The sequence below is a fragment of the Cyanistes caeruleus genome, chromosome 2 (genome assembly GCF_971803275.1).
Source record: "Cyanistes caeruleus chromosome 2, bCyaCae1.hap1.1, whole genome shotgun sequence".
Classification (NCBI taxonomy): Eukaryota; Metazoa; Chordata; class Aves; order Passeriformes; family Paridae; genus Cyanistes; species Cyanistes caeruleus.
The window spans coordinates 114,937,899-114,961,760 of NC_141702.1; the positions used below are offsets into that span (position 1 = coordinate 114,937,899).

Sequence of the window (23,862 nt, forward strand, 5' to 3'; positions counted from 1 at the left end):
ATTCTTATTTTTAGGATTCCCCTTTTACAAATGCAGGATTGGGATCTAACCTAAACCTTCTGGGTGAGATAGAGTGCGATGCCAGTATAATGGATGGAAAGTCATTGAATTTTGGAGCAGTTGGAGCACTGAGTGGTATGTTAATTATGTATTACAAAGCTAATTACTGATTTAACTGCAAAGATCAGTTTGGGGTTTTTTTGTAATTGTTTTGAAGGGGGGCACATTTTAAATTCTGCTGTGTTTAAATAAATTCTACTCCTTTAAAAAAAGGGGAGGCATTCCTGCTCCCTGAAGTGCTGGTTTGTGTTAATTTCTTTGTGTAACATGTTGTCTTATTAGTTTGCTGATAATCCTTTGACGTAGCACAGTTGTGTGATACCCCACAGTATTCACAGTGGGACTCAGTGTGCTCAGATGAATTTGAATTTCATAATAAAATTCAGTTGTTAAAAAATACAAGTATTTAAATTAGGCTTTTTATTTGGTTTTGTGCTCAGGCATTTATTTGCACATGGAACTTATTTAATATGAGAACTAATGTGTTTCTCTCTTTTGTCTAGTTTTAGCTTTCAGTATAAAACAAATATGAAGTCCCAAACAGGGATTGTTGAGGTTTCATTCTAAGTACATGAACGGCCTTAGCTGTTACTATTGAACAGCTCTTCTGACAAGATTTCAAGCTTTGTTCTTTATCCTAGAATAGTTCTAAACTGTGGTAATAGCTTCCTCATGTAGATATAAATCTAAAATAAATAGTAAAATTAAGTGTTTCAAGCCTTGTTTGTTACAAAAACAAGGATAAGGAAGGAAGGAGAGGAAGAAGGAAACTGAGAGTGAGAGACAGCTAAATCTGAATTCTGTAATTTCTGTTCTGGCCAGATCCAAATGAAAATTCCACCTAGGAAAATTAATGCTTATAAACATCTTTGGCCCTTAGATACAATAGATTTTACATGAGATTTCTATGATAGATCACTCCCCCTTTTTCAATATGGTTTGTTCTTCTAAAAAAAAGTGGGGGACGTGTTGACTAGAAAGCTTTGTCACTACTAACAGCATGTCAAGGGAAAACTGAAAAAGTTCTTACTACATTGCAACATAAGGTGTCTCATAATGACTTGACAAACCCTTGGAAATTAAAGGAAGCTGAGTTCCACTGCCAAAATGAACACTATAGTGCAATGAGGAAAAATATTTTAATGTTTTGTTCCCATTTTGTTGCTAATTTTTCTCTTTTAGGAATCAAGAATCCAGTTTCGGTTGCAAATAGATTGTTGTGTGAAGGGCAGAAGGGGAAACTCTCTGCTGGCAGAATTCCACCTTGGTAATTGCTTTGTTCTGCTTGACTTTTCTTCACTCTTTCGTCTCTACTGCATGGATGCAATATTTGAAGGTTTTATCTCACCCTGCAAGGCTGGTGTTGTTTTACATACCAGTGATAGTGTGCCTTTAAAAAGAAGATAAGCTTTGTTCTCTAATCTTGAAACTTCTTGTGCACTCAGTGGAAATATTGGATATAGATGGCAACATCATTTTGTGATAGTTTTCTGTCCGTCTAATTATTTCTAGTTGTCATACTTAATTCTTATGTTTGTTACTGTAGCCTTTTGTAAAATCCCAAAAAAACATCAAGATTAAAGGGAAATTCTACTGCCTTTGTCTCTGTCTACCTTTAACAAAAAGCAACAGTCTTTAATAAGTAGAAAAAAATCCTATTTTACTGCCTTTGTGGCTTTGTGGAAATGTTCAGTGTTTAGTTACTTCCTCTTATTTTAAGGATAAATTTAATAACATTTACAACAAAAATGAAAACAAGCAGTCCCTCATTGAGATGGATATAAAACTTAGATCGAAGAGGTAAGTATTAAATGCAGAATAACTTCAAATGTTATTGCCTCACTTTGGAAAGAATCCAAGAAATGTGTCAGAGTTGATTGCTCTTAAAACCATCTTATTTTCATTAGCAGTTTAATCTGACAGGTAGACAACTTGACTAATTCATTAATATTAATTGACTACTATCATCAGTTATCATACCTGTGTCTGAATTTGCTGCCCTTTGTCTGCTAGTGGTCAGTATTTGCAGAAGTATTAAACCAGCATTTATGTAGTTTAAAAAAAAAATAAATTATTAGATTTACAAATTTTACTTTCCTTGCTGTAGTGTTCTGTAAAATTAGCCAAGTAGCCTATAGCTGCATGGTGCAGTATTCCAGTTTAAACAGTGAGGATTTCACTCTTCTGTCATGTTCAGGAAAAGTTCATAGATTGAAAAAAACCACCTTGAAATCAAATCATCAGCTGACAGATTTTGCATTTTAAACACTTTTCTATAATGGATAAAGAACAGAGTAATTGTGGAGAGGTTTACGAAAAAATAAGAACTTTAATTTCAGTAGCTGTTAGCTGCTCACTTCTTTAGCTGCCAGAAGAAAACGAGGTTTTGCTGAGGTACATTAGAATGTGAAATGAGTGTGAAATGTGTTTTTCTGATGTTCCAGAAGTAGTACTGAAGTCAGCTACAGGAGCAAGCACTTGGGATTATTTTACTTGTATCATCAGTGTTCTAGAATTACTGCAAGGACGAGCACTTGGGTATTTTGCTGTGACTTTATGACCTAGTTTATGATGCTATTATTTTAAAAATAGTCTGTGGAAAAGGAGCTACCTCTTGCCCTCCAAGGGCAAGACTAAATCTTTTGAGGACTATGCAAGGCTAGAACATGCTTATAAAGACAGGATAACTCAAATCTTGAGATGGGAGATGAGCTCTCTTTGGAGCTAACACATGCAGTTTATTGTGCAAATGTTGTGCACTTGGGTTACCTGATAAATATTTTCATTTCCTCTTTTCCCCTTTCTGGATTTTGAATGCTCATCTTTAGACAAATTTTTTACCCTGGAAACAACCTATACTAGTGGGATATGATGGGTTATGCTTTGGGCTTGCTGTGGTGGATGCTTCTATACACACCAAGGTCAGAATGATAAAGCTCATGTACATCAAAGGTGATGGTATGGAGGATTTCATGCTTTGCCTTTCTGTCTGGGGTTGGCATGACACATTGTTTAGGGACTGAAATATATTCCTGTCTGTGCTGGGAATACTTAGAGTCAAATGACAAGAATTTAGCCATATTTTGGCATTCCTAGGAAGTGTCAGGATTCTAGTAAGTGATTTTTAATTGTAAAGGTACATGATTTTCATCTTGGTTCTCAATGCCGCAGAGTGTTTTGGGGAATCTTCCAGATACTGCTTAACCTAAGAACTTATGGTAGAGACTGTTTCTATAGCATGATCTAAGCTAGCTTAATGTTTTCTGCCAAAAATGTTTGGCTCATGACCAAACAGGAAAAATTCAGGAGCTGTGAGATTAGTAAAAGTGGCATTAGGGAGTTTTTTTTCACTACAAAAGAACATGTGGAGACAGTTTGCTTGGCCTGTTTACCCCCATGCAGCACACATTTTCATAGTGGCAGCTCAAAACCAATTCAAAGTTGTATATTTCTGATTTTCCACAGAAAAAATTCCAATGAGTGTGAATTAAGTTATTCAGAGACTGTAAGCTTATTGGGAAGGAGGCATCAAGTGTCTGAACTGATGTATCTGATGTGCTGTAAATTGTTCTATAGAGTGTGTCCTTCTGGATCAATTTCTTGTTGTGTTATTTAAAACAGAGAATTCGACAATCCAAATAGAATTAAAAAAGTTTGGAGAAGCCCTGAATGCACAGTGCAGTTGTTGAAATCTCTTAAGGTCCTGCCTTACTTCATTCAGCTTGGTGTTAGGATTTTCTCTGATGCAGGAACAGAAAATAATTGACTTGTAAATATTGCATGATCTCCTGTAAGATATTCCTGTTCCTTGTATAACTTTCACAAAAGAAAGTACTTTAGTAATTGCATGATTACAAACTGGATGAACCTTTGGAAGCAGTCTTTGATTACAGAGTAATGGATTAGATGTTTTTTAGTAATAAGCTTGAGGTTTTCTGTTTCCTACAGTGAAACCTTGACATAAGGGAAGAAGCTTCTTTACATCTGTCTGCTCCTAAATGTATGTTGGTAAGATTTGTAGGGCAGCACAAATGCACCTAAATGTCTCCTTTCTTAGAACTCCTTAATAGTACTGACATCAAGTCCATGCCCATATCCCTTTCTCAATAATAACTATATGGGAAAGAATTCCTTCTTAGGTTTTTTCCCCCACTTTGGATATGCAGGGATTGGTAATTGCTTCAAAGCTTTACGATATTGTGTGCAGGATACAAACATCGTGTAGCTTGTAGGGCAGTGCCTAGTCAAAAAAGTTCCCAGAGTGAATGAGGACTTAGCACCACTCTTTATCTCTGCTCTGTATTTCTTCAGAACAATTTCTTCTTTGTAACACGGCTTTCAGAGTGCTTGCTACGTTTTATGATAAAATGTTACAAAGAGTATTTACTACAATCAGGATCTCCTTGACCGAGAACCAAGCTTTCTGACAATTCTGTTTAGCTTGGAGCAGCCTCTGTTTCCCTACAGCCAATAGTAAAGGGTCCTGTTTGGAGTATTTAGCACCAGGATAATCATGTTTTTGGAGAAAAATGCCTAAAAAGACCATTTTAGAGGCCTCTATTTATATTTTCTGTTAATATGGCCTAGTGTGCCTGGAACTGGAAAGCACATCTGAGCACTGCCTCCTTGCTGGGAGGGTGTTTTCATCCTCTGTGTTCTGAGCCTGCAAGAACTACAGAGTACTCTGTCTGATATGTTTGTAAGAAAGATCTTTATGTTCTGTTTGTGCAGACCCAGCTTTCAGAGTAGCAGAGAATAAACTCATTCATCCTTTGTTTATGTATTTGTTTTTTCCCTCCCTTTGGAGATTGTATTCTGAATTAGCCTGAAGGCTTTTGAGACTCGGGGTGGTTTTGACTGCTTTCTATAGTTCACTGGCTTTGTTCCCTCTTCCCTCTCCCCCAGTAAATCAAGCTTGGTGGTAGTTTTGTTTTTATGTACAGACAACAAAGCACTGAGATCCTGATGCTGTTTGTGTTGTAAACAGTTTATTTTAACTTTTCTGTGATTATGGTGTCCTTTAAAGATCCAAACTGATCAGTTTAAAAAAGGTGGATGACCTCTGTGGTGATGTGTAGCCTCAGTTAGTTTTCTGCTCTAATTTAATGAATCTTCAAGACTAAAACTGTGTGTATTATAGTAGGGAAGAAAACTAAAACAGTCACATCACGTAAGTTTGGAGACTCTCTTGGATGGTTTTTCGCACTCTTCATAAATACTAGTGACATTTTCTGCTTTTGAGTATCAAAAAGGCAGTTGTGAAACTGCTTGTAAAACAGTGTTTCTGACTGAACTGTGCTCAGGTTATCATATATCAAACTCCCAATGTTGAGTTTGTTGTTACTTTTCCTGCCTAACCTTTCTCTCTGTGTAAATTATTTTATTGAAAAGGAAGTCCTTATTTACTTCCCAAAAATGTATTATTCGATAAAGACCAAACCCACCTTTTTTTAGACAATGAAGAATAATACTAAATTAGGTTTGGCTACAGTTTGCATATCTTTTTTGTGTTAATACTGAAAGTTATTTATGTTATGTGTCAGTGCCGGGTTGTTTCTTGAGCACTAACTTACACTAACTAACAGTAGATGCTTGAGTTCTGCCAAAGTATCCAATAACTTATCCTACAGTATCTTGCAACGTGAACAATTCTTACCTGGAGCTGCACTAACAATGGTAAGAAATATGCATTTAACAATTCAGATTCTCATTTATATCAACCTTTTTTGAGACTTTTGTAAAGAAAGACTGGGCACACTTCTTGGATTGAGTAAATCATATAGAGGATGGAAAATACCACCACAAAATACTATATAGTGAAAACTGCAGGTGTTGGATATAGGGCTGTCAAGAAAACTTCCAGCACCATTAATGCCAACAAATTTGCTATATCAATAGTGTTCTCAGAAGCTGAGAACTGGATGGCCCCAGGGACTACATTGTAGCTGGAATAACTTCTTTAAACTCATCTTCATAACTCTGGTATTTCTGTAAAACTTTTATCAATTTGCTGAAAATTCTTAGTCTTTGCTTCTTGTGTCCATTAGGCAGTTGTATTTTTCTTAACTTCATTGTCCATTTTTGAAATAAGATTGGAAGTAGTTGTCCTTTACTGTGGTGCACAGCAGCTTTATGAAAGTGTCTCATTTCCAGCTACTACATAACCCTTTTTTTAGCAGTATGATTAATTTCTTTAAGGGGAAACAACAGGAAGTTTGCTTTTGCTTCTATCCCTAAGAGTTCCATGTGTGTGTATTTTTTTGCTCTTGTTTGTTGTCATAGCTGTGTGTACTGTCTCACTATGGTAGAGTATTCAGTACTGACTAGAAAACAGCTTCTATGATGGCTGGAGGTTTTTTTACAAATATATTTAAAATTTAGTGGGCTAGTCTCATTTGCAAATGCTTGGTAAAACTCCATGAAATGGACCTTAATCTGTCTAAAAAAAGTTGGTTTTTAGCTTGTGTTGTACTTCTCAAAATACTTTTTGGTATTCCTTTGGCACTGGCTGGCTTTATTGGAAATACTTTACCATTCTCACCGTTCTCATCCCCTATTTTTGGTCTTCAGGATCTTGCTAAGTTGTAATAGAGAGCAGGATTGGAGACAGCTCTGTCCTGTTTTAGCTGCAGTTGAAAGCTGATGCTATTTTGTAATGAATTTCAAATTGAATAGCACTTGGTTTTGTCCAGTAATATATTTAATGTCAGAGCTGCATAATCTTTTAATGAAACTACATAAGGTTGCCAAATGTAATGATAGCAGACAGTCCTGTGAAATACAGACAGCTTATGATTTAAAAATGACCAAACCAAATAGAAAAAATAATTGCAAGCAAAGGGGGATTTGTTATATGGTTTTGTTTAAACTCCCTCTTCTGTGTCTCCTAGCTTTTTAGTTGGTGAAGGAGCTTACAGATGGGCAGTTGATCACGGGATACCAGCATGTCCTCCAGGTATCATGGCTACAAGTGAGTAAACTGGTGGTGTCAGTAGGAAGAACAGGACAGAGTAACTTTAAATGCTGCCTCATCTTTTGAGGTGTACATCACTTCATTGTTCTTAACATTCAACTAGCTTATGGTGTTATGGTCTGTAAGGGTTGTTTAAGTTTACTAATTTTCTAATAAGTATCTAAATAGAAAAAAATTGTAAACTATTACTTTAGCTGAATTTTAGCAACATCTAATTTAAGTGATTCTGTGATTCTAGGACTAAATCCAATGATGGACTTTTTTAACCAAAATACAGGCTCTTTAAAAGCTCAGTCCTACAAGTCCCCAGTTGTGATCCATCTTGGATCCTAACAGCACCAACTAGCCCTGTATCAAAATTATCAAAATTCAGCAGGTGCCAGTTTGTCTCTGAGATTGTGTAGTTACACCCATCTCTGGGTCTTTGTCCAGAGCTGCTCTTGTCTAAACAGGCTGTCAAATTAATTTGCCTTTTTTTTTTTCTTCCCAACCTAAGGCTTCACTTTACCTAATCTGATAGAATAACCCAGTCTGGAGAACAGACTTGGATTGTACTGTATACTAAGCCTAGTTTCTTAGAAAAACTTCTTGTCTTAAAATAAAATAAGTGATTATGTTATATAGATACATCATCTATGAACTAGGCTAAAAAGGAGTGCACATACCATGGAAAGGAGGATGTGGTTCCCTTCCTTCTCTTCTTCAGCCCCTCTCCCTTTTGGAAAGTGCCGTTACTACCAGTCTCTAGTCTATTGTAGAACATGCCCTGTGCTGCCTGTTGAGGTTATGCAGGAAAGAAATCATAAGCTATTACCCTAAGAAGGAGAACACAGAAGATTAGGAATGTTTATTTTACAGTAAATAGTACTACTTACTGCTTCAAATCTCTGACTTGTCCCTAGATCAGAGGATGAAACCCAGAGCTCCCATTCAGCCTTTTATTTGGTCTAATTTTAAATGTAGATAAATACCTAGAAACTGCAGCTTGGAATTGTTGATACTCAGTGCTGAAGTGTAACCCCTAAAACAGTGGCACTGTTTTATTTGATTGTGCCAGTTTTTATACATATTCCTGATACATTTCATTTTGAACTGAAAGTTTTGATCTCTGGCTCCACATGATTGAAACTTTTTCTCTATCCATCTGCTGTCCAAAACAGCATTTGCAGAACAACTGTTGTGTTGAGCTGAGCAGAACAACTTTATTTCTGTGGCTCTAGAAGGAGTGAAAACACTTAAAGCTTTGAATATTTTTTTGGGGGAGAAGGGTTGCCTTTTTTTTTTTTCTTTTCAGGATAGTAGTTGCAACTTACACGCAGGAGATACTTAATGCAGAAGGTGCCTTGACTAACTCTGTTTGCATGCACAGATTTAAACTCTTTCTAGTACCAATGTGTTTCTGTTGTGACAGATAATTAGATTGTGACATTAATTGCCAGATGATATGTTTGCTAGCTACAATGTATTCAAGTCAGAGCAAATCTACACAGCACAGTTTAAAAAAGGGATGGCCACTGCTAGATTGGTTTGCCTAATCCATACTATAAATTTACATTGGAGAAACATCAGAAAAATAATGCCAGCCAAAGTATTTTCACAATCATACTCCAGAAGACCACTAATTGCATTTTGTCTCTGCAGTACATTCAGCATACTTCTATTTAGCAAAACAATTTGCATTAAAACAGTTGAAACAACTAGGACTGACAAGTTAATTTTGTAGTGTAGTTATTAATGGTAGTTTATCTGAGTTTTTTTCTTGGAAAAAACAATACAAGTGTAAAAAAAGCCTGAAAAATCAGTTCCAGAAAATGTTACATTGATTCCTGTCCCAGTCCTTAGCAACATAAATCCTGTACTTCACTGACCTTTGGTCAGTGGGATTGGAAAATGACCATTAACACGTGTGACAACATGGGATTGTTACAAGTGTAAAGAAATTGGAAACTCTGTTACAGGTGACGTGTATGAAGCCAGAAGAAATTTATCCAGTGTTACCATGGAAAGGAAAGTTAGATATGCTTAAGAAACAATCAAAGACAATGCTGTTTCTAAGCAACCACAAAGAGATCTCATCTGAAGTGAGCAGTTTTGTTAAAAAACATATCAATCTTCAAAAAAAGGGAGACTTTTTTGATTGTGTTTGCTACCATTGCTGTGGTACAGTTTGCATGGAGAACTGGGGGTAAATTAACCAGAAATCACATATCTCCTGAATAGCTCTGTAAAACAAAGAACTGAACTAATTGCCAAACATCAGGAAAATATGTTTAGTAACTTATTTACAAAAAACCAAGCTGAAATCCCCCACAAAAACCTCTAATCCAAATTTAGATGTGTACTTGCAGTAAGTGTTGGCAGGGAGAACTATGTGCATGTTTTGGCTTCTCTGTGCTTCTCATGAAAAATATATTCTTGAAGTTGTCTTATTCTCTCTCCCTTTTCTTGGACCTGAGATGAGAAGAGTAATGTTGTAGCTGCTGTAAGTAAGGCTGGGGGATTGGGTGGTTGGTTTGCATGGATGGAGCTTCCCTGTGATCAGTATCAAAGAAAAGGTCACGATCAGCTTTGCAGTCACGCTCCATAATTCTCTTAGAACTATCAAAGTATCTAAGCACCAAACTGGAATCATGTTTTAAACCATGTTACCTGTTGAATTATGTCAAGTTTTGCTCAAAGCTCACATGCTTTGTCTTCTTCAGTTTGTCAGGTGTGTGAAGAAATGGGATTCCTACCATTTGTAGAAACCTGGGGACTTTCCAGTGTACATAGTGGGTGGTTTTACAAAAAACCCAAACACCTGAAATGTGATCTGTCTGTATTGCCTGCAGTCTGCAAGGAAACTGAATTTATTAGTCCCTGCCCAAGCTAGAGCCTGCCAATACAGAGCCCATACTGGCTTATCCCAGCACTTTATTGCCCTGTACTAGAGAGACTGATTTGAAAGTGTAATCCAAGTGTTAAGGTGTAACAATTTAGAAGTGCTGAATTACAGTGAAGTACAATTACACACTGAAGTACAATGAAGTCTCTTAAAAATGTTCAAAGTGCATTTTAAATATGCAAGGTAAATTTGAGGTACATCCTCAGCTGCCAATATCAGTGCTTGCACTAGTAATCACCAAAACACTTCTATCTGAAATTATCAGTTCAGCCTTGTAATAATGTCAATTATCTTTGACAAAGATAAGGTGGTGTAAGACAGCATATTGCATTTGCTTACAATGTTAAGTTTTCAAAGGGAAAAAGGAGGAAGGCATGTACTAATTCAGGAAACTTGTAACTCCAACAATGTGGAAGTGACTGTAAGCACCTTCATTCACAAGTTCACTAATTCATCAAGTGAATAATGTTATATAACAACAAAATTGTTGTTATATATGGATCCATGTGACTTGTTAACTGCAGTTCAAGGGTAGCCACAAATAAGATGCTTAAGTAAGAATCCAAGAACAGAGCAAGTATTTGCTTCCCTTCCCCTATCCCTTATGTTATTCAGCACTCTAAATTCCTGACTTGCTAGTGACTCCTGCATACATGGAAAGTAAACAGTGGCATTTTCTGACATGAAAATCTTGTTTCCTTTTGAACTCATATTAGTTTCCAGCACCTGCAAAAACCTCTACAACTATGAGTTACCTCATTGTCATTATTTTGAGATTTGCTGAATAAAAGCTTCTACTTCATTGTCAGAGTCCTACTCTGAATCTTTCTTCAGTCAAATTCTCTAATTACCTTGAATAACTTAGTGTCATCAGTAAAATCACATCTTGTTCAATAGACTGAGGGCTACTATGGGTTGGTTTGAAATTCTGCTTGTAACAGACCATCTCTTTACTTGTACTTTATTACTTTTTTAAAACTAATTGTGTGCATGCAAGGAAATTCGTGTTTATCTTATGGCTGCTTGGATTCTTTAATGAGGGAGAGTCTTTTCTGGATGATAGTAGTGCAGACTGCTATTTCTAGTGACACTGTAAGTCTCCCTGACCACCAGTATTGCCTGCCTCTCCTCCAAAACCCCAAATCTCACCCCACTCCCAGTTCTCCCATTACTTCGTTATTACTGTATTAAACATTTGCCATATTGCTGGAACTGTGCTATGAATTTCAGGCAGTGGCTCAGGGTAATGGCTCAGACCATGTTTTCTTTGTTTTTAAGGGGAGGATGAAAGATTTGGATAGAAACTCAAGGGTTCTGGGGATTTGGCTGGGAAGCTTGGTTAATCTGAACACATGATGTAAATCCTCCCTGGATTTGGAGACAGTACTGTAGGGTCACTTGCCATTCTGAAATCAGAACAGCTGAGTGCAGCCAGGAGAATGTCTGTAAAAGTTACCCAGGAAAAAGATTGGGCCAAAATGCCCAGAAGATACTTTGAAAGAAAATCTTCCAGGCTCAGGAAAGGCTTCTTGATGAAAAACAAGATTTCTTGTGGAAGTAGTAAGAAACGCCATGTCCAGCAGCAGTTTACCCTGAGTTTGTGTCATAAAGAACAGATCTATAGAGTTGTGTTCTGAGAGATGGGTTATTTTTTTAAAATGCTTTTGCCAAGTGATTTTTTTCCCCCCATTCATGTTGCAGTTTCTGTCAAAGTATGGCAACATGGAAGCTATCTCTAGTAGTCTTTTGGTCCCAACACGAGCCTAAATGGTGTTAATTTGTCATTTAAAATAGCTTTGTTAAAAAGAAATTTATTTTCATCTGTCTGTTTTCATTTGTGTCATTTATTTTAGCAACTGCTCAACAGAATTCTTCACAAGATCATTTGAATTCCTGTGGGTTAACTAATTTGTTAGTATATCCCTTTTTAATTCTCTTCTCCAATAGTTTCATTCTCTTTTAATATGCAATAGAAAGATAAAATGCAGAAAGCTTCTCCCAGCTGACTTTAATGACTGTCTGCCAGGGGGTGCTATATGATTAGTCAGAGCTCTGTCTCTACTTCAGAGATTCAAAAATGTAATTGTAGTTTTCTTAGTATTTTCAATTTATAGTTTGATTTTAAACAAGGATTGCTGAACACTTATAGGTTGTGTAATGTTTAGTTGCATAATAACTTGTAATGTGTGTGATAGAAAGTTTTTGCTGTTTGTGTTCCCAGCTTGCTGTTCCAGCACTGTAACCAAGAAGGTTTGAATATTGTACTGAACTTGTTATTTCATGATAATAAAAATTCATATTTCCTACCTCTGTTTGGAAATATAGTTATTCACATAGTTATTTTCTAAATTTTCAGCTTTATTGAAAATAAATAAGGGAATAGATGTGGCTTATAAAGCTTGGGGATTTTTAGGAAATACAGACTTTGTAGTAAAAATGTTTTGCATTGACTTTGGGCAATGAATAAACAGTGTATTCTAATAAACAGCCTGTCATCTGTAGGCCTGTTTAAAGTGCACAGGGCTAGAATTAACAACCAGATATGTATCAATTGTTCTATTATTTAAAAAATGGAAAGGTGTTTTAGTGTTGTATTTAGGTCTGTGTGTAGAATTCAGTTGTTTCAAGGACTCCATGTATAGGGCATGTTTGCTTTTCATTTTCCTGTCTCTGAATAATTCCTAATGGGCTGGAAGGTAACTAAGAAACTTCTGAAGAGTTATGTAGAATGAAGAATACAGTTGTGTTTCATTTACTTAGGCATTGTATTGTTATCTAATAGAACTGTCAAGATTTTTGATTAGATTTTTACTTGTATATAGTATAATGGTTAAAGGAGTTAAGGGAATGATGAGAGTACAGGAGATGAGTAAATAATGTGGAAGTTTTATGGCAAACAGGTGGCACCGATGAATCTCTGAAATGGCTCAGACATTAATGATCTCTTCCACTGACCTGCTTGCTGAAAATTACTTTCTCATCTCTTTGTTAGGTGGTGATAACGATGAAAAAGGCCTGTTAAAAATGTGTATTTATTCTCTAGCAATAATAGCTTAGGAGGTGAATCTTGTGCTAATTTATTATGTAATGGAGATCTTGTGACCCTTTCTCATCAGGGTACCTGGGAACATCAGAACCTTTTGAACATCTACTGCAGTCTTAGCTTTGAACAAGATGAGCCTGTGAGACTTTTCTTCAGCATTTACAGATAAATATTATCAAGTGCATGTTCTGATACCACATCCACTGATGCCAACCTCTCCTGCAAGCAATTGGTGTTGAGCAAGAGCTGCTCCACCTGTTTCTGTGCTCAGCCACTGAACTTTCTCCCAGGCAAACCCCTACACTTGTCTCACCTCTGCCATGACCAAGTGTTCCACCAGTGCTTCCCCTGTCTGGCACACCTACACCCAAATTGCAGAGTTCACCTGGGCTGCTCCTGTTGGTGCCTTGGGGGCTGAAGGGGGAATGTGGAGGATTAGGAAGGTGTTTCCAGGTCCTTGAAGATTATTTGTTCCAGAAGAGGTACCCCATGCTGCAAGGCAGGGATGTGTGATAAATACTGTAAATGAAGTTGGGTTTATTTATAATGCTTTGGTTCTGATGTGCTACAGTTATCACTCATTAAGTCTTTAGTCTGGATGAGGCCCAAGAATGGTGTTTAAACAAGAACAGTCATTTTGTAAAGCTGTGGGGCTTTTTTTTCTTTTTTTTCCTTCCTCTCCCAGCAGCTCTGAGGTGGTTTTATTCATCCCAATAGGTGCATAAATGAGGGAGCAGAACAGATGGGTTGGTTGTACTCTGCAGCTCCCAAGACTCAAGTCTTAATTCTTGTAAGCATGAGGTGGGGTGTACATGCTGTTACTGGGTAGGGTAGTAATTGTCAGGGATTTTATCTGAACGTACTTGTTTGAGTTACATCTTCTAAATTCTTGAGCAAAATCAAAGGATGTTTTACTAAATACTGTTCCTTAGATTTCAACAACCATACCACTGGGCTGTGATCCAAAATGTTTTCAAGCTAAAATTCCATCAGCTCCCTTACCTCTCTTCCTGGCTTTCTCCCCAGTCAGTAAGCTCTGCTCCTCTTACTTCCTCCTTGATCCAGGCAACATCAGGCTGATGTAGCTATATTGCATTTGTTTCAGGAAAACATACCTGTCTTCATCATTGTGCTGTGACCCTTTCCTTTCCTCATGCTTGCAATACACTGTCTGGTTGGAGGTGGTGGGAGTGGTTTTTATACTGTCTTTAAGGACAAATGAAATTTTGTAGTGTCCTTGCACCACAAAGTTGAGGTTTTGTTTTAGATTTAATATGAGCCATGAACTGAAATAGCATATAGGCGTTTTTCTTTCTGTCTTCTGTAGTGCTTATTTTCAAAACAAATTTTCTGTGGGTTGTTTTTCCATGTTGTGTGTGCGTTGTTAACCAAGCACATTTGAATCCTGGATTGTATTTTTGCTCATGAAATGTTTTAATTTAATGTTTTAATATGTTCTTTGTCAAGGACCAAACTTAGAGTTTTCTGAAAACATCCTCTAACTTCTTCTTTTATGTGTGTAGTTTGAAGCTCACTTGTGTTCCTCAGTTTCTTTTGTCACTAGTTGACCGAGATGAAGCAATGAGAGTACTGTTCATTTTAATGGCATTTATAGTGGTTTTACATAGATAGAACATCACAAAAGACAGGAATAAACTGGGGGTAGGCAGCCTGTCACTTGCCTTAGTCTTTATTACCTTATTCTGGGGAGAAAAAACAAATTTAAGATTCAAGTAAGAGTCAAGACTTTTTTTTTAACTGAAGTTGGACATAAAACTATCGGAGGAATAAATTGCCAGGTTTTGAGTTGTAACCTGGTCCTTTATTTCACGGTTATTTTGTCACTTTGGAGGTATTAGCTGGCTTTTCCTGCTAAGAGGAATTGATAATTACTGGTAATTATTTTCATTAAATAATGAAAGGTTGTTATTCATCAATCCTTGCTGAAACAAAATTTTCACCTTTCATCTAAAAGCAAATCCTAATAATTATTCTGAAGTTGAATGTGGCCTGAACTACTTAATCTCCCTTCTAGGGGATCTCTGAGTAGACCTGATGTTCCCTCACAGGTATAATGGGTACGGTGGTAAACTGAACAAACCTGAGGAGTATGAATTAATACCTTATTTATTTAAACCTGAGGTTGATAAAATATCAAAGCAGAGGCCCAGAGGAGTTGTGAAATATCCATTGTTGAAAGTACTCAGAATCTGACAAATCCTTTTAAATTGAGTTTGGTTTTTTTTGGAGGTTGGACTACACAACCTTCTAACAACCCTTCCAGCCTACATCATTAAATGTTGCTGGAAAGCTGTCTTTGTCTGTCTGACAAGGCCCAAGAGATGTGTACTTCTTTGCTAATAATGACGTTTTTTTCTGCCCTGTATTTCACAACTTTCCCATACCACTTTGAATTAACAATGCAGCTAAGCAGTTATTGTTTACAGATCATTCAGAGTCTTCAGGTTTTTTCTTGTTTTGAAAAGACAATCTTAAAGCACACAGTAACCTCTGCAAATCAATGGACTAGCTAGGGACTGTGGTCTTAAGTGAATGAAACATCTCTCAAGCTTGGAGAATTTTGTGTGTTGTGGCAGGATAAATATGCTACCAAGGTGTAGGTGGAGTGGAGATGTTGAGAGGCCATATAGCAGCACTCTGCAGCTGGCAGGGCAGCTTGGAACTAGTCCATGTGTTCTCTCTATTTGATGTGATCTTTGTGCATGTATTTGAACTGATGAACATGCAAATACTGCAGAAGGTTTCCTCCTGACATCCAGCTCTGAAGGACAAGGAACCTGTTCAGGTTTGCCTGTGTGGGCTCCTGCACTCTTTTGCCTCTCTAAGTCCACTTTTTTTCCAACTTGACAGGAGGCAGTGGCATATTTATCCCTGTGTAATGCCTGCTTTTGAGGAATACCAAGGCCACACACCATTCTTGCTCACCTCTATTGCTCTGCCCATAGGCATTTGCTGTGCTTGGTGAACTTGTGTCAACTTACAAGTTCTCCTGTTTAAAAATTCTCTTAAAACCAATGTGCTGCCTTAGTTTATTTTGGGGCACTTCTGTTTACCAAGTTCTTGATCTATGAGAGGTTTTTAGTTTGTTTCTCCCCACTGCCAATTAGTATTTGACTAAAATGATTCTTTGCCTGCTCCCCCAATCAAGTATTCAGATTTTACCTCTTTGTCCTCATTTCAAACAGAAATGTGTTGTCCAAAGTAGCTGCATTAATCAACTCTGTATAGTAGAATGATTTCTTTTCTTGGTGATGGCAGATGAATATGGGTTTGCATTTTTAAAAACTGGTATTCATTAGGTTTTTGGAAAGAAATGCTGATTTTCTCACTACTTTTTGAGTTATATACTTGAAAAACTAACTGTGTACATTAAGGTCTAGTTTTATATACTTAAAAACATGATTAAAAGAGAGTTCACTAGGTGAATTTGACACCTGTGTGGAAAAGTTTCAAAGTAAAATGCTCACTGTCTGTGTGCTTTGTGAGAATTGTAAGTGAAAGCTCTGGATTCCATTGGCTCTGCAATATTGAGTTTATTACTAGACTTCATGCAGCTGTTCCAGTCTTCTGAATAATAGTGATGTAGCTATATTCAGAATTTCATTTAAAATGACATTTTTTTAAGTTTATAGAAAAACGTGTGCTTTTTAGTTTCCATTGAACTTGTGACTAACTTGTGTAAGTAAAAGATTCAAATTGCTCTGTTCTCCCAATAGCTTGATTTGGTGTGGTTAAACAAGTGACAAAAGACATTTTCTCCCCAACTCTTTACATTTTACAGAGGATGTTAAAACAGCCTGGGGATGATATTGAGTCAGAACTAATTTAAACTAAATATGTCGATATCTGCAATTTGTTCATGAACTGAAACTTCTAAAATGGGAACATGTCATTTTGGTCTCTTAAGCATAACAATTTTATTTTTTAGTCCACTTTAGAGAGCACTTCCTTTCTGAATGTGGGGCTTAGATGTGGAAAGTAGATGTTTGTCTTCTTGAGACCTAGGTGGTCTTTAGACTGTGTTGGATTATGGAGCATAAACTACTGCTAGACTTGTGTGTGGCTTTAAATATAGGGGTAAACATACAGATATGTGATTAAGGTAATAAAATAGTAGCCTAATTTTATGGCTATCAGAATGAGTTCACATGGTATCTATTTACTTGTCAGCAGTCAAAAACAATTTTAACACAAGCCACTTACTCTGTTCTCTTCTGTGCAGTGCTGCTTCTTTGCCAAAGATATTTACACCAGCTTCTGTGTGTTCACGCTGTGTTTCAGCCAGATATTTACTCATCACTGTTGGTGAAGAATAGTAGAACTTTTTGACTTAGGAAAAGATGTGCACATCTTGTACTGAAACTTGAATACGTAGCTTTTGGCTTTTTATTGATGCTTTCCGCATCAGTAAAGAAGTGGGGGATGTGTCCTTCAAAATGTCGACTTATCAATATTTGCTTAAAATAAGTAAAGTTTACTTAGTTACATGCTTTTGAACTATTTTTATAGGGTTTAGTTTAGCAGCTTTTAAGAGGAACAAGAGGAAGCTGGAGCTGGCCGAAAAGGTGGAAACAGATCTCATTCAACTAAAGAAAAGAAGACAATCAAATGAAAAGGTTAGCTCTTGTTTCGAATTCTTGTGTCATCCTAAACTTACAGATGATTGCTAATAAATTTCATGTCTTATATGGTAAGACTGATACAGCCTCTGAAGCCTGTTCTCCTTGTCCATCTTAATGTTTAGATGATATAATGAAAACTTAGTGCAGTTAAAACTTTCTGCCTTGCTATTTGAAAACCAAACCATCACTTTATATTGTTTGTGCTAAGAAAAATATTTTGTTCCTTTTGAACTGGAAATACAACAAATGTAAATACAAACAGATAATTATTTACCAAAACGTTTTCTTTAGCTTGGGATCTCTGTCACTGTTACCCACTTTTTAATGTTTCCTGAGCACACTGCATTATGGAACTGGAATTGGTGAAATTTGAAATTTCAGGTAGGTAAAATGTGCATCTGTGCATGCATCTGGCATTGACCTGGCCCATATTACTTGTGCTACAGAACTACCAGGATTCCCTCTGTTCCCCCCATTCTTAGTTTAAATGTAGAGCTTTGGTTACCTATGAGAATGTCATTCACAGTCTTTGTGTTTCATGTTGAATATCAAAATATAGGTTATTAAATTAAATGCCTGTGCTTTATCTGAGGCCTGAGGGCCTTCAGATTGGCCATTTCTCTTTGCTTTGCTGAGCTGTCTGACTACTGAGTAAATGACATATGTTGATATAAATAAGGAATAAATCCCAGAGAGTGGTTAGCAAAAGTGTTCTCTATAGTCTGCAAATGCAAGCAGTGACAAATTAGGCAGTTTACATCTGTGTTCTTAGGTAAGATGTTTTCTCTAGCAGGGTGTTAATTTCTCTTTTTTCAAGGAGCTAAAACCTGTGAGGAAATTAAGGATGGGGGAGCCATGGAAGTTAGTTGTTCATTTTGGAACTTTTCCCTTTCGCAGGACTTCAGTTACCTCCTTGTGAAACTGAGAGAGGAGGGGTCCCTGTGCAGTATTGCTGTTCACATAATAAGGGGCAAGTCAATGCTTGAAACATATGCCAGTGCATGAGCTTACCGACCTGCAATTTGAAATTTCAAGGGCTCCAGAGTCCTGTGCAGCGCTTGGGAGATTCCCAGAGGCCAGTGGTGGTAGGTAAAGGAGGTGATGAGATAGAGTTCTTCTCCCTGGTGAGTAATCCAGTAACAGCACACTGGTTTTGTCAGCTGTCTGGGCACATCCCGTCCATGAAGCGGGGATGGAAAACCAACCCGTTCTCTCAGTACGGAATTCTCGTGCTATCCACAGAGTGTAGGATAATTGCTGCCTTACAGGAAGTAAGGTTTTCAAAGTAGCTTTTCAAAATAAAATGGAAAATCAAATTCTAAAAGAAAAATATGTAGAATATATCTTTCCAAACTAGTTAGTATAAAAGGGTCATTTAGCAGGGTCAAAGTGTGTGATTTGTTGCCCTAAAACTCATGCTGTCCAGAGCTGTGCTCTCATAAAAGGTTTTAAAATAACTGTTTTAAAACCATTTAAATACTTGAGTAACTACAAGTTAATCTTGTCAAAGTTATTTTAATTGATAAATACTCATGTAACTTTTTATCAGCTGTGCTTCTCTGCACAGCTGTGCTTCCTTTCTTTCAGCAGGACTTCAGAGTTGTATTACCTGGTTTGACTCACCCACTTGAACTCTGTGCTGCAGCTGAGCTTGTGTGTCTCTGTTATCAGTGCTGCAGGCTGTGGGGAGAGCAAGGTAGAAAGGATGTTAACAAAGGTGGGGTTAAATGGGATCAAAACTAATAGGACAGTGTGAAGAGACAGTATTGCAGACCAAAACAGACTGAAATTGCTTGGAAGTTTGAGCTACTGATAAATGTCACCAGCTAAAAAGAAAAATGCAGGCTTAAAAATCAGTTTTCAATAAAACTGTAAGTATACCAGCCTTAGAAAGAATGAGGCTGTTTAAGTTTGTCGAAGTTTGTATGGAAAAACTTGGCAGTGTAAGTTACTAAAGGAGTTTTATTTCCTGATAAATGGAGGTTTCTGTTGTTTTTTTCATTGTTCACCCAATGTAGGATTTGCAGAGGGTTATGCATTTGCATATAGGAAGATCCATTTGTAACTTCATCAGATTTTGAAGGTGTAAAATTTCAGTCTTTTTTAAGTTGTAGAGTCTTAGATTTGCATAGCTAAGAAAGAATTCATACACAAACAAAAATTAACTAAAAATTCTCTTGGGGGGTGACTATGATGTGTTCATTCAGCCAGATGCCATTCTCAAGTTCTCCCCTCAAGCACCAGTAAGTAGCAGAAGTAAATATTTGCTGCTTACTGTTAGTCTGTCTTTTACCAGAGGAAATTGTCAATGAAAATAGCAGAGTTTGGCTAGAAGCCCTAATTTTAATTTGTCTTTTGCTATTACGAACTTTTGCAAGTGATCTCAGCATATCTGTAAAAAGTTGTCCTCTTCTTGATTTAAGTGACACTAAGAACCCCCAGGACACATGATTTTTTTGGGACAGATTAGTGTTTGTAAGTTAGTATTTTATAGTCTAGTTATTTAACTCCTTAAATTAAATTATTTAGATTGAGTTTTATTAAAACTGGCTCAGTTTTTATCTAGTTTAACATAGTTACAGTACACCAGTTGGAGTTATATGTATGAAATCAACAATTCCATGTTCTTCAGTTACTGTATTAAGAATGAACATATTTAGAAAATTCTTTTGTCTATGTGCAGGTAATTGTAAGTGTACAGTCAATTATGGCAATCCTGGTGTCTATTTTATTTAGTCTTGCAGTTTGGAAATTTCCTTAAAAATGAAATAATTGTTCCATCCCACATTTGTGTGGAAGTGGTCTTTGATGATACCTTTATAGTTTTCAAAAGTGTGCTTCAAAATCCTTTTAATATGGGAAAAAAAAACCTAAATAACTTTCACCTATTCTAGTTAAAGCCAAAACAAAACAATGGAGATTATCTGTGGAAATACAATATGGAATCATTTTCTCATTTTGCAAATGAAGTTCAAACAGAATGTTCGTTTTTACACACCAGACAACTGTTAAACTGGGAAGGCTGGGATTGTTCATCAAGCTTTGTATAATTAGGTAGCTGGGTAATAGAATATAAATGTTAATTGCTTCAATCTTATTTATTTTGTATTTTGTTAGTTATACTCAGAGATAAATTTTAATGGTAATTACTTTCCATGGCATTTCAAAACTATCGCAAAGTGGAGAAGGAAAAGTCCTTGTGTGTAGAATCTTTCAGTGGGCACTGGGTAGAGCTCTCCTAATATGCTAATTGCTTCCTTAGGGGCTTATGGTGATGAATATTTACAATTTTTTTATGTGCAGGAGGGAAGGAGGGGTTTTTAAAAATGCTGATAGAGCTCTGCATTTATGCAGATGAGCATCTTCCTCTTTTGTGTGCATGTTCTTAGCAAAATTTGAATATACGGACCGTGGTTTAATGAATTAATTTCTTGCTGCAAGGTGCAAATTAAGTAATTAATGTGAGGTCTGACTTATAATGCTCACTTTCAGTTGTTTCCAGGCAAAATATTAACTGCATAATAGCTTATCTATAGGTTGCAATACTACATTGTTAAAACCCCCAAAGTGCTTTTGCAGTAGACAAGTATAATTTACTAGCTGAAGTCAGATACAGTATTTGGTAGCAGATATCACCAAGTTTCCTTTGGAACCTGCAAAATTTTGAAATTTGAGTAGCCCATTCAATCAATCAATAGAATGATAGGACAAGCAAGCTGAATCTTGTTTAGTCCTTATTGGATCTGTATAAAGTTTGGTCTTATTTTAGACTTTGTGAACTGTAGTATTTATCATACTTGTTATTATTATCCTGACACTAGCATGACAGGATCATCTTGCATTTCAACATTCACGCGATTTGAAGAGATGAAATGTGTGACACTGGAAGTCTTCTCAGCAGGGGCAGTCTAGCAGTGACTCCTCAGGACCATGATGCTTTCCTGAAGGGAGATGGACAGGAAGTTCCTTTGTTAAATTGTGATGAGCTCTTTATTTACTGGCCCAGAAGTCATAGGGTTGCCGGTATGGTTCCCATACATAGAAGATACTGACAATATATTTTTTCCACATTGGATGTGGAATAGAGCTGGTCATCACTGGTTTTGAGTTTGCTGAATAAGGATGCATACAGCATCACCTTAAAGTCACATATCAGTGACTTTATTTTTGATTACAAACCGGTCCCCTCAACACCAAACCTGTATCACCTAGAGGAAAAATACAGAATTCCTTTGCTTCAGTGATACAGATTTCCTTCAGAAGGTTGTGTGGGCCAACTCAACCTTCCCTCAGCAATGCTTCCCTTAGAAAAGATTTCCAGCCTTGAGGTTGCCTCCTTTAAACTAACTTTGACAGGCTTGATTTTTATATCTGTAGTTGTCTATTAATTGAGTTTTTTGTTGTGGGTATAATTTCCTTTGATAAAAGGGGGCAGAGGGTAGACAGCAGCACCTGTATCATAGTAGTTCTTCTCTACATAGAAATCATAAGAGAATTGGTGTTGGGAACAGCTTTGTCCAGTCTGGTCTTGGAAACCTCTAAGGATGGGAATGTGCACCTCCTGTGAGCAGCCTGCTCTGCTGCTTAAGGTCTTTTCAATCCACTGGAGAGTATTGTTTGAACTGCGTTAGTATTAGCTCAGGGCGTGTCTGGGAGTCCTGGGAGTTGGCAAATACATTTGCACATGAGATGTTAAAAAAGAGTTCCTTAATTTTCTTTCATCTTTAGAACTTGGAAAGGAGCTGGCTCTTTTCTTAGCCCCTTTGCTTCTGTCGTCAAAACTCCTTTTGTTTCTACTTTTCTTCCCCTCCGTGATCCCTAATCCTTCCTTCCTCTGCTTTTCAACTTACTCTTCTTCCCAGTGCCAGCTGAAACCTTGGACCTCTAACTTTTTACCCTTCTCTATCTTTAAGCAGTTACTCTGCTTTATTGTTGGGACATCTGTCCATTTGTTTTACTATTGAGTATGGTCAGTGCCAGCATTTGAGTGCAGAACTTGGTGGGGAAGATCTAGGTGTAGGTGCAGAGAAGAAACTTACTGTTTCTCAGGGTGAAAACCATGGATGAAACTCCTGCCTAGGAGTTCCAGTTGCTTGAAAAGTACTATAGAACATGGTAGTGCTGCACTGCATATTTTTCCTTTTGAGACTGACACAGAACTGACCCAAGTGTTTTCTCTTCAATTAAGTGTGGCCAGGGTATCATCATTATTGCAGTACTAGAAGCCATGCTTGATAAATGACATAATATGCCCAAGGAAATTTTAATTGGTGATGGTGATTGATAATTTGAAGTTGAATAGTTAGGTGTTTTTTGTTTTAGTCTGGAAAATTCACATTTGTATGAAAAACTTAGTAACCTTTGGCGTTATTTCACTGGGTAAGCCTATGTAAGAGGCTTGAAGCTTGTGCAGCAGCACTGTGCATCTCTGGAGTATGTGATGGATGATGGACCAGTTTAGTTTATTTGGTTTATTTTCTGTACACTGCATGCTGTGTGTGTGGTGGAGCATGAAGTCTGAGTGCCTTGCCCTGGGTTCTGCAGAGAGGAGAATTTAGGGCGAGCCTAGGCAGAGAAGGGAAAACTGCCTCTTCTCTAAGAGGGACTTGGTGTGGTGTGTTAAGGAATGGGGAAAGGATAAAAAGAAAGACCCCTGATCCTGGGGAGAGTAAAATCTACCTCAGAAGTCATGGAAGTAAGGACACTTTTAGTTACTCTCTAGTAACAAGGAGAAAAGGGTAAAATTACTTCACTCAATAAAGATTCCTGAACTGGGAACAAGTCTGATGAAAGAGTCTGTCCTAGGGTAGATTTTTTTCTTGAGTCTTCTATTTGTCTTGCTCAAAATATCAGTATTTTTCTCTTTACATGATAAACAGCTGTTTGGTTTTTTTTTTTGGTGGTGCTTTGTATTTTTTTCAAGGGGGGGTGTTGATGTTTTTGTTGTGGCTTTTTGTTTGTTTGGTTTTGTTTTTTTTAATTTCGTTTTTTAAAATCACACATCTTTAAAGATCAGAGCCTGAAAATGCTTTCTTGAGCCTTTTTGGAAAGGCCTTTTGATGTGGCATCAGTTGCTGAATCATTTCCTAGTGGACAAGTGGCAACCACTAAGCAATCATGACTTCTGGCACTTTTGTGAGTAACAGCAGGTGATCTAAGCATTGGATGAGTTCTGAGATGTTTATTACCTTCTTGTTACTGCAGAAGTTTCATTAAGGTCCTGTCTGAGGCAAAACAGCATTTTGGGAATATTTATGAC

The 23,862-nt window shown here is 37.0% G+C and overlaps 1 protein-coding gene across 7 annotated transcripts in view; it reads left to right on the forward strand.

Annotated features, from left to right (window-relative positions):
- The window catches only part of TASP1 (taspase 1), an 85,664-nt gene that overhangs the window by 13,863 nt on the left and 47,939 nt on the right, over nucleotides 1–23,862 (forward strand). For 5 of the 7 annotated variants that reach the window (XR_015283885.1, XR_015283886.1, XM_086879298.1 and 2 more), the window contains exons 5-8: nucleotides 15–135; nucleotides 1,243–1,327; nucleotides 6,951–7,030; nucleotides 17,491–17,597. Coding sequence is in view for 5 of the 7 variants with exons in the window: in XM_086879298.1 (XP_086735424.1) it covers nucleotides 15–135; nucleotides 1,243–1,327; nucleotides 6,951–7,030; nucleotides 17,491–17,597 (393 nt within the window). In the remaining 2 variants the exon portion in view is untranslated. The remainder of the gene's footprint in view (nucleotides 1–14; nucleotides 136–1,242; nucleotides 1,328–6,950; nucleotides 7,031–17,490; nucleotides 17,598–23,862) is intronic. The other 2 variants (XM_086879300.1, XM_086879301.1) reach the window with 1 other exon arrangement.